Source organism: Durotheca rogersii (genome assembly GCF_024521655.1).
Source record: "Durotheca rogersii strain YMJ 92031201 chromosome Unknown GGS23scaffold_16, whole genome shotgun sequence".
Lineage (NCBI taxonomy): Eukaryota > Fungi > Ascomycota > Sordariomycetes > Xylariales > Xylariaceae > Durotheca > Durotheca rogersii.
This window is the reverse complement of record NW_026251247.1, coordinates 292,713-306,012: the sequence shown is the minus strand read 5'-3', so window position 1 is coordinate 306,012 and position 13,300 is coordinate 292,713. Positions and strand designations below refer to the sequence as shown.

Sequence of the window (13,300 nt, the reverse complement as noted above, 5' to 3'; positions counted from 1 at the left end):
ATATATGCAGATATACATGTCACCTAAGCCACATATTCTTTATTGATGCGAGTCGCCAGCCACACGTTACTAGGTAATGTACCTGAGGCAATCCGCAAGCTTCGACAACGATCCAACTATTTCCCAACTCCAACCCCCGGCAAGATCGCATAACCTTGACACAAGACGCTATCGTCAAGTCAACGCGACAAGTTCGCTGCGAGGTCGCAAAGATGAATAACGAGCAATTTCGTCGCCTCGTCGCTGCGAACACCCCCAAACCCTCCAACGACACCAATGGCTCTCCAAGCGCAGCCGCTTCCCGGGCAGTGTCGCTCGGATCTAGACAGAGGTCTAGCATTCCGATGACACCGTATGTCGATTTCTATCCCCAGTTCATGCTGCACATATTGTTGACTAATTCAGACGCTCAGTGACCAGTCTCCATCAATCCGATTTTGCGCGACAACTAGCCGAACGGAATCGAGAAGACAAGGAACAACCACAGTCTAAGAAGTACAAATCCTACGCCCCGAAGGGCAGTAAGCTAGCAGAGGGCTACGTGGACCGTGCGCAGAGCAGAGTCTCAGAAGAAGAGGATGAACGAGCCGCTAGGATAAAGGCACTAGAGGAGTCCCTCAAAAAAGAAGAGATCGATCGGGAGACCTTCGATAGGCTTCAAAGCCAGATTGCCGGCGGCGACTTGTCAAGTACCCACCTCGTGAAGGGCCTGGACTTCAAGCTGCTCGAGCGAATCCGAAAGGGCGAAGATGTCTACGACGAGAGTGGGAAGTCGAAGGAGGACATATCCGAGCCGGAAGACGACATCGACGGCGAGTTCGACCGGTTAGAGGAGAAAGAAGTCGATGCGGTCGCGAGAGAGAAAGCGGCGAAGAAGGGGCAGCTCTCGACCGCGCCTCTGAATCCATCCAAGAAGCGAACGAGAGATCAAATCCTAGCCGAGATGAAAGCAGCGAGAGAGGCCGCAAAAGTTAAAGAGGATACCGGTTTAGGGTCTAGGTTCAAAAAGATTGGCGCGAAGGCCCCCACAACAAGGATTGAGCGAGACGGTAAGGGTAGAGAGGTGTTAATCATTGTAGACGAGAACGGCCACGAGAAGCGTAAAGTGCGGAAGATAGAGCCGACAGCGGAGGAGACATCAGCGAAGGCGAAGAGGGATTTAATGATGCCGGATAAGGATGCCAAGCCCCTTGGTATGGAAATCCCAGAACCTTACAGAAGAAAGGCAGCGGAGCCAGAAGACGAGGACGTCAATATATTCGATGATGTTGGCGACGACTACGACCCTCTTGCGGATCTAGATGAGGAGGTGTCCGACGACGACGAAGACTCCACCCGGAAAGTGGGACCATCTGATGCTACGAAGGAGGACAAAGTTGCCATGCCCCCTCCACCTCGACCAGCTACTACGGCAGAGCCACGGAACTACTTCAAAGACTCGAAGACGGCGCTCGTATCATCGGAATCACTTAAAGCTCCCTCGATGTCCGACCCGGCAATACAGGCTGCCCTCAAGAAAGCGGCGTCTCTCAACCCCATATCTAAACTCACGGAGGAGGAGGATGAGGCGGCTAAAGCCAAGGCAGAGCGCCTCAAGAAGATGCTGCAGAACGACGACCGCGATGCGGAGGATATGGACCTCGGGTTTGGCACTAGCCGCTTCGAAGATGAAGAGGACTTTGAGGAGAGCAAGGTCAAACTATCGGAATGGGGAGGTGAGGACGGCGATACCGACCGTGGGAGGGGAGGAGGAGGAGGCTCTAAGCGCAAGAGGGGCCCTAAGAAGAGAAAGGGAGACGTCAACAACGTGGCGGATGTTCTACGCGTGGTGGAGAAGCGACGGGCGGCCGAATGATAGAATACTGAATAATAATTATGAGTAAGAGGCAATAGAAGAGGGACCTTTGCATCGTGAAGTGTCATACCCCATTTGCCTATATCGTAGTCAAATAGGGGGAGGGTGCGGTGTGAATAGACCCGTATATAGGTACAATTTCTCCCTGATTTTCCCACCCGAAGTCCCACAGAGATGTACATACATCCATCGTTACACTAGGAGGTACCCGGCCAGCCTACCACCACAGGTACCCGAAACTCCCTGGTTACAGGCATTTATCTGCTCTCCTCCCCAAACAACAACCTCATCCTTAACTTGCGACTTGCAACTACACAACCACGAATACAGAAAGAAACAAGAAATCGAGAAAAACAAGACGAACAGTATCTACAGTAATAGAACAGATATCTCTGCGATCCCTACGTACCATACCATCGCCGTGCCTGCGCGATCCTCAGGTCAGAGCTTCTTCGACATGTCCGAGCCCGTCCCGCTATGGCTGGACTGTGATCCGGGCCATGATGTGAGTTCGAATTTCATCCTTTGCTGCCGAATGGTCCGACCGATCTAGAAAAACAAGATGGTGGACGACACGCTTCCACCCGGAGCCGTTGCCATGCTATCATGGCTTGGCCGGCGGGCCGGCAGCGCGGGGTTGGGGACTGGGCGGCTCCGCAGGCGGACTCGAGCCCGACAGACACCTGGAAGAGGATACAGCTATGCTCTGCTGCAACCCACACTCTAGCATAGACGGCTCATACGCGTTCGTTTCCGGGTATAAACCTGGCAGAGGCTCTCACCTAGCAAGACGCCCAAGACCTTACCTACCCGTCTCGTCTAACACGCTACGCACCACAGGACGTCTTCGCCATCCTGCTCGCCGCCTACCACCCGGGCATCCGGTTGCTCGGCATCAGCACGGTGCACGGCAACGCCTCGCTCGACCAGACGACGCGCAACGCGCTGTCGATCCTCGCCGCTATCGGCAAGGACCGCGACGTCGCCGTGTACCCGGGCGCGGCGAGGGCGCTGCTGCGGCAGCCCGTGCACGCCGTCGACATCCACGGCGAGTCGGGGCTCGACGGGACGGAGCTGCTGCCGGCGCCGCGGTCGGCCGCCGCGACCGACGCGAGCGCCGTCGACGCCGCCGCCGCCGCCCTGCGGTCCTGCGCGCCGGGCACCGCCTGGGTGGCCGCGACGGGCGCGCTGACCAACGTCGCCGCGCTGTTCGCCGCGCACCCGGACCTGCGGGCGCACCTCGCCGGCGTCAGCGCGATGGGCGGCAGCGTTGGCGGCGGCTTCACCGACGCCGTCATGGGCACCGTCGACGGCGTCTCGCGCATCGGCAACTACACCCCCTGGGCCGAGTTCAACGTGCTCATCGACCCCGAGGCCGCCGCCGCCGTGCTGCAGGACCCCCTGCTCGCCCCCAAGACAACGCTCGTCCCCCTCGACCTGACGCATCTCGTGCTCGCTACCAAGGACGTCCAGGACCTGCTACTGTACGGGCCGCCGGACGACGGAGAGAGCGGCAAAGGCCACCCGCGCGAGGGCAGAGGCAAGTCGGATCTGAGGGTGATGCTGGTGGAGTTGTTGAATTTTTTTGCTACCACATACCGGCAAGTCATCTCCACCTCCCCTCCCCTCCCCCCTTTCGCTCCCACCGCTCTCCCTTTCTCCCCTCTTCCCTCCCCGCCGTAAGCAAGCCAACCGCCTAACCCCGCTCTCTCTCTCGCTCTCTCGCAGCGACGTATTCGGCATCACGGAAGGACCGCCGCTGCACGACCCGCTGGCGGTGGCGGCGGTGCTGGTCGGCACGGACCACGAGATCCCGTTCTACGACTACGACGACGCGGCGCGGGCGGACGCGCGCGAGCGCTTCGCCGTCGAGGTGGTGACGGAGGGCACGCTCGAGGACGCGCGCGACCGCGGCGCCCAGACCGGCCGCACGCTCGTCCGCCCCCTGCCCCCCGGCGTCCCCGGCGTCCGCATCCCCCGCGGCCTCGACATCCCGCGCTTCTGGCGCGAGGTCGAGGCGTGCTGCCAGCGCGCCGACGAGGCGAACGCCGGCGCCCTGGCGGCTGCGAAGGAGTAGAGGGCGGTCCTCGCGTCTCTACGGGAGGGGGCGAGAGAAGAACGGGGAGGGCACATGATGGCGGTAACGCGCGGAGAAGCAGAGGTCAGACCGATTAGACAGACACGCCTCCACGCGCCGGCATGCGATGGGCGCGCGGCGCCGGGTAGACAGGTGGCTGGCTGGTTGGGTGGCGCATGGGTGCGTCTAGAGCGTATCCCTTGCTGGACCTTCGACGACAAATCTGGCCGAATAAGCACCCGGTCGCTTGTCAAGCCGACGCAGCGATTCCGCACTACGGTGTGTGTCCCGCATAACACCCTCCTGCTAGTTACGTCGTCGAGTTGGTCTCAGGCGTTCGCGGTATAGGACGGATAGATTTCTCCTGTATGTGTGTGAGCGCAGCGTATATCTACGTCGCAAGGTCTTCCTCCCCTTAGTTACTATCCCCACGGCATTCGGCTATGTGGCGAATTCTCCAGTTAGCCCTCCCTAAACTCCTCGTGTCTTCGTGTTCGCACGCTTCGTTGTACGGAGGTAAAAATGATTCATACTTGTGTTCAAAATTTTTTTCTTTCATTAGTTCGACGTTTCCCCCCCCCCTTTTTACGTTTCTATACACATGGCCCCCTCGGGGGAGTTTCGATATCGACGCGACACCGCCTCGTTTCCATCAGCACGAGGGGGGTCCTCGGACAGGGTAGATAGGATCGTTGCGAGCGCCAGCGCCGCGAGACGCTTGCCGGCCGCGGGGTATCCGTGCAAATCGACACCTCCTCGCCACACCTCTCCGCCTCGCCAGTCCACCGAGACGTGTCTTGCCACGCCGCGCCCGGGTCTCCTGCACATCCCTCCCAAAAACCATACGGGTATAGTGTATCTGCGTCCCTCCTCTGGCAATAGACATTATTACAGCTCCATAGGCTCGCCCATCGCCTCCTCTCGGAGCCTCCGCCCTAGCTCGTCCTTCTCGTCGACCTCCTCCTTTATCCGCGCCTCGACCTCGTCCCGGATGGGGCCCAGGTCGGGCGGGATGGTGGAGAACTGGACGCTGGGCGCGGCCTCGACGAAGCGCAGCTGCTCGGTGACGTGCTCGATGATGTCCAGCAGCTTCTTCTGCGAGTTCTTGTTCTGGCGGGGCTCGCCCAGGATCTGCTCCAGCGTGGGCAGCAGCGTGTCCTGCCGGAACCGCTCGCGCCAGGGCGTGTGGATCGGGAGCTCGGTCGGGATGTCCTTGTTGTGGCCGATGGCGACCGACGTCTCGTACGCCCAGGCGCGCGCGACGTTCCGCGGCGTGTAGCCCCCGCCGCCGAACATGAGCATGGGGATGTTGAGGCTCTTGCAGTACTGCACGCACGAGGCGTGGCCCTGGACGAGGAGGTTGAACTTGCCCAGCCGGTCCCCGGCGAGCGAGTCGGCGCCGCATTGGAGGGCGATGGCACCGGGCTGGAATTTCTCGATGCACCTGGAGATGATGCTCTTGAAGAGCCACTCGTACTGCTCGTCCGTGATCCCGTCGTTCAACGGCACGTTGATGGCATGGTGCGCTCCCGGATTGTGCTCGCTCCGCGGGCCGTTATCTTCCAAGCCGCCGGTGCCGGGGAAGAAGACTTGGGGGTCATATTTGTGGAAGGAGACCGTCATGACCCGGTCGGTGGAGAAGAAAGCCTCCTCGACGCCGTCGCCGTGATGCACGTCGATATCGATGTAGAGCACTCGGGGGTGGACGCGCAGCAGCTGTAGGATGCCGAGGACGATGTCGTTTATGTAACAGAATCCCGACGCCTCCGACTTCTTGGCGTGGTGAAGGCCTCCGCCCCAGGATACGGCAATGTCGGACTGCTTCGCGCACAGTTTCCTCGCGGCATCCAGAGAACCGCCGGCAGACATGGAGCAGTAATCGTACAGTCCCTCGAAGAGCGGGCAGTCGCTGCCGCCCAGATTGAATTTGAGATCCGGGTGGGAGTTGTCGACGTCGAGGGGGAGCGGCTGAGGCTGGACCGAGGCGAGGAATTCGACGTAGTCGTCGGTGTGGAAGGCCGTAAGCTCCTCGTAGGTGGCGGCCCGGGCGGTGTAGTTGTCCATGGCGAAATTCATACCGTAGGCCGAGACCAGGCTCTTGGTGAGGGTCAAGCGCCAAGGCTTCATGGGGTGCGTCTGGCCGAAATGGTGCCTCTCCATCTCGGGGTTGTAGTGGAAGGAGACGGTATAGCCCTTGGGTCTCGTGATGCCATGTTCGTGGGCGAAGCGCTTGATCTTGTTCAGATAGGCGACGTTTTCCAGGTCGGACGGCCGATCCAGCGGCTTGTAGAACTTCTTTACTACCGGCTCATCCACCGCAACTTTGTGAGGGAGATAGTTTGGTTTCGGGATCCGCAGCGAGTAATGATTTGCCGGATCTTCCTCCATCGCGAACCAACCAGGGGATGGGCGTGTGACAGAACTCGGGAGCGCCCTGGGGAGAGCAAGGACGTGTGTACGGCGGGACGAGGCCAGCAGGCAAGTAGGGCAGTGTGCATGCAGTGTAGGGAGTGCGTAGTCACGTATCTAGGCTTTGAAGTCCTACGAACCTACGGCGAAGGTTTTCTTATTCCGAATGGCTGCGGGGGGGCGCGAAAAGGCCAAAACGCTTGCAGCGGCTGGAGTGGCACGGAAATTAGGCTGGTAGAGAGGCAGCGGTTTGGCGAGACGCACCAGGAATAGGTGGTTGTGGTTGTGCACTGGCAGGATCTGGTACCGGCGATCAGCAGGCGAGTCACGGGGGATGTGAGGTTGGATATCGTGTTAACAACAGTGTTGGCGTCTCCGAAGACGGGTCCTCGCCTTGTCTCGGCCACAGCGAGGTCGTCGTCGTCGGTTTGAAGATGTAGGTACCTGGGCTTGGGCTCGAGATTGAAGATTCCGTGAGACTGGCCGGAAATTCGGGTTGAAGGCGACGGGAGAGGCAACTTCGAGGTACTTCGCGCACTAGCTGGCTGCGGTTTAGCCAAGTCCCCACTGCCAATGCACCACCCAGACAGGTCGAAGCCGCGGCTCCACTGCCGACGCCGCTACGCCCTATCGGGGCTGGACCAGGACCGCGCCGCGCCAAGCCAGATACATTATGTATACAGAGTTGCACCGAACGCGATGATGCAGAGGGGTTCGTCTTGTACACATACTCTTCTACGTCGGTATATATATGCTATACATCGTAGTCATATATGCCTTACACCGGTGGAGAGAGATGGGGCACATCCGGGGGTCCTCTGTACATGGTGCAGGTACCGACCTCTATGAGTAGGGAGATTAGGTTAAGGTGCCTTAGGTACCTAAGGTGCCGAGATACCTTGTAACTGCCTTAGGTACCTACCTACCAGGTACCTACCTAGGTAGAGGTAGGTACCTGTTAGCTGCTCCCAATCCCCCAACTCGCCAATCGCGCGTTGCATCGATGCACAAGTACCCAGGTACATATGCATGTACATGTCACGTCCCGCCGGGCTGGCTGACAAATAACGGGTCCAGCCCCGATAGCGATTCGACGCCATTCCTCGCCGCCTCTACCGCCCTCCGCGCGCTTCTCTCCACCCGACCTCTCGTCCTCGAAGCCATTCTCGTGCTTGCCGCCGCTCCTGGCGACGCCCCTACACCCTGCTGACCAGCCCTCTGCCGGCCTGTATTTGCTACCCGCCCACCTCCTACGTGCCTATATTCCTATCTCGCACCTACATCGGGTACCTATCCGCCGTACTGGCCTGCGTCCTCCCCTCCCCCATCTCCGGTTCCGTTGCTCCTCCTGATGTGGGGGATCCCAGCTGTGATTGTTGTCGGGAATGGTCAGGAAGGTGAGCCAGAGCTCGAGTCCCCCATATTGCCCTCCACACCTCTTGCCTGCCACCCCGACGGCTCCCTCACCACGCCGTTGTTCTCTCTCCGCCCCTTGGCTACCGCGCGTACTTCTTAAATTGTAACATCGTCGCCCTCTCTCCACTTGCACACGCCTCCCATCACTTCCCAGAAAGGACAAGGTGACCTTGGGGAGGGAGGAGACGTGCGGTAAAGAGCCAAAAGACCAAGAAAATAATCAGGACACGTGAACAGAAGGAGAAGAAAGATAATACCCGTTAAAAAAAAGAAGAAGAAGAGAGTAGCAACGCCGGCACTCCCGCCGCTTCCGCCGCCACCATCACCCTTACCACAACCACCACAGCAACTGCTCAACTCCTGCTAACCGACACTCCCTGCCTCCTGCTTTCCCCCTTCGTCCCCCGAGTTTAACCACGCCCGCGTGCTGCCGTCTCCACCAACCTTCTCCTAACCACTGCGTGACCCGCTTGGAGCGCGCCCTCCGCTTAGAGGGCCAGGTTAACAACCATGCCTAGAGACGACCTCTCTATAGACTTCGTGAAGAAGATGGCGCCGTCGGTCGAGGCGCAAGATCCCGCCATCATCCTCGAGGAATTCATCCATCGCACCGCCAACCTGCCCGAAGAGATCCGCTTCATCCAGGATGAGATCGCCGACAAGGACCGCTCCTACGCCGAATGCATCAAGACCATCGACGAGTGCGACACCAAGATCCAGCGCTTCATTCGTCAGCACGGCAGCCACCACCACAACCCCCGCGAGCAGACCCTGCGCGACACCATCCGCGAAACCTACGCGCGCGCCGACAAGCTGAGCGAAGAGAAGATAGCCCTCGCCCAGAAATCGAAGGCCCTGTACGATAAGCACCTGCGATATCTCGACCTTCAGATCAAGCAGCTTAGCGACCGCGGCGAGCCCGGCTTCACCGACCCCGACGAGATACCGTCTCTCGTCCGGCCCAGCGCCGCGAACAGCGACGGCAACCTTCGCCTGACCGTCTCGACGTCCCACACCCCGCTCAACCCCATCACCAATAACGCGACCCCCGTCGGCCCGAGGGTCTCCATCCCCCAGATCCGAACTACCCAGTCGCAGGCCCACGCCTCGAGCTCGACGCCCACCTCCCCCGCCGCGAGCATCATCCTGAACAGCCGCAACCAACGCGAGACCTCGGCCGGACCGGGCAGCGGCGCCCCTAAGAGGGGCCCGCGGGTGAATTCTAGCCTAGGTGGCCTGCCGGGGACGTCGAGCGGGCTCGCCCGCCACTCCTCCCTGGGGCCGGGCACTCCCAAGGCCGGAACGCCGGGAGCCACGGGGCGGGCGGGCAGCGCCGGTCCCAGGGTGACGACGAAGGCAAGCAGCGCTATCGCCGGCGGGCGCAAGACTACACCCTCGGCCGCCGGCGTCGGCCGCAAGAAGCCGCCGGGCCCCAAGTCGACGCTGTCCCGCGTTAAGCGCGCGGGCGTGTCGAAGGGGTCGCCGGCGTCGACGGCCGACAGCGAGCTCTCCGAGGCCGAGTCAGTGCGCTCGTCGCGGGGCAAGCACTCGCGCGCAAGCAGCAGCGCGGGTACCCCGGTGCCGGGGCGCGGGCACAAGCACTCGCACTCGCAGCTGCACGCCCAGTCGGTCACCGCAGCCGCAGCCGCCGTAGCGGCCTCGGGCACGCCGTCGGGCGCGGGGGCGGTCGACGCGGACGGCGACACGGCGATGGCGGACCGCCGCGGGACTGGCGGAACCGGTGGCGGCGAGGGCTCCGGCGCAGGTCCCAGAGCGGCGGCGGCAGCAGCAGCGGCGGCGGTGGCGGGCGCGGGGGCTCGACGCAAGTCGGAGGACAGCGGCAACGAAGAGAACGAGGAGGACGGGATAGACGAGGAGGAGGACGAGGAGGACGAGGGCGAGGGCGAGGAGAACGAGGAGGACGAGGAGGGCAAGAAGTACTGCCTGTGCCAGCATATATCGTACGGCGATATGGTGGCCTGCGACAACCCGGCCTGCCCATTCGAGTGGTTCCACTGGACCTGCGTCGGACTCAAGTCGGAGCCCGAGGGCCGGTGGTACTGCCCCTCGTGCACCGACGCGATGAAGAAGAAGGGCAAGTAGGCGTGGGCACAGGCGGGACGCGGCCGTCGTCGTCGTCTTGTCGCGGTAGAAGGGCGGCGGGAGGGAGGGATCGACAAGAGAGCCACCCCGCCTACACAGTCTAGCTAAGGTAGTCCCGCTAGGTAGCTAGCCAACGCGCATCGTCTACATCCGCAACTCGGCGCGCACAGGTGCCGAGTGAGCCAGGTTTATGAGGTAGATAGCCACGTAGATCCGGCACCGGGCACGCTGTGCGTCAATATATCTATTATCCTTACACCTAACCCATCTATCCGTCCGTCCGTCTATTTCCCGCCTCCGAGAGTCAGGCAGAACCTCCTCGTGAGAAAGCCACCCTAGTACTTTTTTTGAGCAAAGAACAGAAAGCCATTGCTTCGTCGGTCCTCTAAGACAGGGAGGGGGACCTCCCTTACCCGTGGGGAGGAAGAGGAAGAAGGATCGATTGCCTCGGGCACCTACATGTACGCGCATACCCGCATCAGGACAGGCGACGACGTCGTCAGCCCGCCTAGGAGTAGTGAACAGCGAGGACCCGACTTACCTACATGCCACCCGCGCATGCAGTACTACGCGAGCGTGATCAAGCCCGGCCACACCACCTAATCCGGGGAAATCTACCCAGGTTACATCGCGGTAGAGATAGAACTTCACATCTGCTTTCCGCAACGTGGGCACGTAAATGTATTACTGCTTGCATATGCATGCGTCTCTTTATTGTGCAACATTATCATCTCGACGTCCTCTTTTACCTGACGCGCCCGTTTCCTTCCGCCTTCCATCTGCCTCTAAAAAAGACCCATACCTCCTAACATGGCCTGTAGACTTACTGAAGCAAACGTCTACGTATCAATATAAGTACGGCGAGCAACAAACACTCGGAAAGCTTCTGAGTGCATCACCGTCAACCATCGCCCCTTTTCGCGTAAAATTAATGCTCCAGTAGACGTAAGCTTCCCTGCACCACGACATTCTCCAGGATGGATCCGGGAGGAATGTCGATTGTAGAGCCCTCTGTCGCCACGATGATGACGGTTCCCTTAAGCTCCACGCCGCGATGCAAGTTGACGTTGCCCGTGATGGTGAGGTGGTCGAGCTCGATGATCTTCGGAATCGACGGGATACGCTTCTGGAAATCGGATACCTTCTTGAAGTCATTTCCGAGCTTGATGAGCGGCGCGCCACCAAATCGGCTAGGGCTCATTTGCAATTGCCCGTGCTTGATGGTGTAGAGGTCCGACTTGACAAGCATCAGGTCTGAGCACGTCTTGACGGGTAAGAATCGTCGACGGGGCACGTTGACACCATGGGCATTGTTGAAGTGACGAATAGCAGCACCGACGGCGGTCTCGAGCTGGAGGATGGAGATGTCGGATTCGCCCTTCTTGTCACCGGGGATGGACTTTCCGTTGGGAATGATCTCCATCGCGAGCTCGTTGTTCTCCACCACACGCTTGACGGCCTTGGTGCTCATCCAGATGTTGTTGGTGTTGAAGTACTTGAACTTCTTTATCGACTTGAACTCATTCGTGTGCTCCTTCGGTACTTGAGCAATCTCGAGCAAGCGGACCGAGCCCTCGTAGTCAATGATGGTACCACCTTTTACGTCAGCCTTGGTCTTGTTGGTCAACTCCATGAGGTACTCGGCTCCCGTCTCGACCATGTGCTGTAGGATGCGCAGATCCACGACGGCACCCAAGTTATCCACGTTGGACAAGAAGATTATCTCGATGCCGCGATCGATCAGCTTGTCGAGGAGGCCGGAGTTATAGAGGGACTCGAATACGTCACCGTGTCCCGGGGGATACCATTCATTAATGGCCGAGTCGAACGTCTTCGGCACGGGTAAGAGGGAGTCCTTGTAGATACGAGGGTAACGCGACTGGTTGAAGGTGAGGATGTCGACGTTGTGTCCTTCGTATTTCTTGATGATGGCAGCGGTGTCATCGTGTGTATTGAACGAATTCATCAGGATAAAGGGAACGTTGGTGTTGTATGTTCGGTTCAAGTATTCGACTTGTCGTACGGACATGTCTAGGAAAGACATGCCATCGCGAACTTCGATAACCGACTTGGGACCTACGCATCCCATGGACGTACCCAGGCCACCGTTCAGCTTCAGGACGGCGAGCTTGTTGAGGAATCCCACGGATTCGCTGTTAGCCAGATCCTCATAGTCGACAACTTGACCCTGCGCCGGGGGGGCGATGCGGTCCCAATCGCTATTCCCAGTATTAGCAGCGTCCTTCCAGCGAGTTCGATACCACGTACACAGCATTGCTCTTGGCTTTGTCATTTAGGTAGCGACGGAAGAGAGCAAAGAAGTTGTCCATTTCTGTGTCGAACAACTGCAAGGCACCCATTAGCTCTCTGCATTCGAAGTCGGCGACCCAAAGGTACGGACAACGTACCTTCTTCTGTTCTTCGTCCTTGACAGTTTCCGCAAGCTCGGTCAAGGCGTTGCGCATCTGGGCGGCAGCAACGCTGGTGGACGCATTTTCGAAAGCCTTAAACGCGTCAGTCAGATAATATGTCATCGCTGCTAGATTTCTGGCCAAATTATCACGAGAGTATCAGGGGGATCAGGATAGAGTTCATGTCTGCACCAAATTGAGGGTATCGGGTTCGGGCTCGGGGGGGCGAATAAAGGGTTAGGAAGGTCTCCCAAATCCCCTTCGGAGACCTAGAAATCCCCTGGCAGAGTAAGGAGGATTTCGTGACGGAGAGATGACAAGGACGGTGATCTAGGCCAATGCATTGACGCGTCATCTAAAGGAGCACGGGAGCAATTTGTGTCCGGCGTGGAGGTTACTAGAGCAGACTTGCCCTATTGCAGTCGTAGCAGTATTTGAAGCCAGACGCACAAGGCCAGACACTTGAACTCGCTCTCCGCCGGATGTGGGAGCGGGGCAAAACGACAAACATCCATGTAGACGAATGCCCAATGGAGGATTCGCGACAGAGCGAGCAGTGCTCGGTGGGTAGAGAATACGGGCAGCTTCTAGATGACAGAGGCCCAGGCGACAAGCCTGACAGGGAATCGAGGAAGAGAAGAGGGCGGGTTTGTCTAGATATCTACTCACCATGTGTGACCGAGTCTTGCCGTGGTGTCTGCCGGCAAAATCTGCGTCCTCCTTGCCACCGGGCCCGGTGGGCTTGAGGTGAGTAGGCAGCGCGCTCTTGACTGCTTGGGCCATCGTGTCAGGCTAGTTGGGCTAGGCAGCTAGTGTGCGGTGTCGTTTCGAGGGCAGGCGTGGAATCTTTGAACGGTGTCCGACCGAGGAGTGCGGCGCGAGAGGAGAAGAGGGAGCTTCGGCGGGCCTTATATCCCAGGGGGGAGGGCGGAGGGGGCTGGCGAGGATGGGGATGGGGATGGGGATGGGGATGGGGATGAGTATGAGTATGAGTATGAGTATGAGGATGCTGGAGAGCAGATGTGGTTG

The 13,300-nt window shown here is 59.4% G+C and overlaps 5 protein-coding genes across 5 annotated transcripts; 3 read left to right on the top strand and 2 right to left on the bottom strand.

Annotated features, from left to right (window-relative positions):
• The first annotated feature begins 65 nt into the window (after positions 1-65).
• GGS23DRAFT_130307 (uncharacterized protein) lies at positions 66-2,084 on the top strand. Its single transcript, XM_051511159.1, has 2 exons — positions 66-352; positions 406-2,084. Exons 1-2 carry the CDS (start codon positions 213-215, stop codon positions 1,853-1,855), a joined length of 1,590 nt encoding a protein of 529 aa, XP_051370472.1. The 5' UTR covers positions 66-212; the 3' UTR covers positions 1,856-2,084.
• Positions 2,085-4,154, top strand: GGS23DRAFT_130308 (Inosine/uridine-preferring nucleoside hydrolase). The gene is made up of 3 exons (XM_051511160.1): positions 2,085-2,360; positions 2,696-3,456; positions 3,584-4,154. Exons 1-3 carry the CDS (start codon positions 2,313-2,315, stop codon positions 3,930-3,932), a joined length of 1,158 nt encoding a protein of 385 aa, XP_051370471.1. The 5' UTR covers positions 2,085-2,312; the 3' UTR covers positions 3,933-4,154.
• A 204-nt stretch (positions 4,155-4,358) lies between these two features.
• GGS23DRAFT_130351 (histone deacetylase phd1) lies at positions 4,359-6,443 on the bottom strand. The gene is made up of 2 exons (XM_051511161.1): positions 4,466-6,443; positions 4,359-4,373 (listed from the first exon to the last, which is right to left on the bottom strand). Exon 1 carries the CDS (start codon positions 6,318-6,320, stop codon positions 4,821-4,823), a length of 1,500 nt encoding a protein of 499 aa, XP_051370470.1. The 5' UTR covers positions 6,321-6,443; the 3' UTR covers positions 4,359-4,373; positions 4,466-4,820.
• A 1,537-nt stretch (positions 6,444-7,980) lies between these two features.
• GGS23DRAFT_130105 (PHD-finger domain-containing protein) lies at positions 7,981-9,932 on the top strand. The gene has a single exon (XM_051511158.1). It carries the CDS (start codon positions 8,268-8,270, stop codon positions 9,858-9,860), a length of 1,593 nt encoding a protein of 530 aa, XP_051370469.1. The 5' UTR covers positions 7,981-8,267; the 3' UTR covers positions 9,861-9,932.
• A 587-nt stretch (positions 9,933-10,519) lies between these two features.
• GGS23DRAFT_574808 (UTP-glucose-1-phosphate uridylyltransferase) lies at positions 10,520-12,962 on the bottom strand. The gene is made up of 3 exons (XM_051516762.1): positions 12,269-12,962; positions 12,129-12,205; positions 10,520-12,079 (listed from the first exon to the last, which is right to left on the bottom strand). The coding sequence occupies exons 1-3, from the start codon at positions 12,392-12,394 to the stop codon at positions 10,789-10,791; spliced, it is 1,494 nt and encodes a 497-aa protein (XP_051370468.1). The 5' UTR covers positions 12,395-12,962; the 3' UTR covers positions 10,520-10,788.
• Between the last annotated feature and the right edge of the window lie 338 nt (positions 12,963-13,300).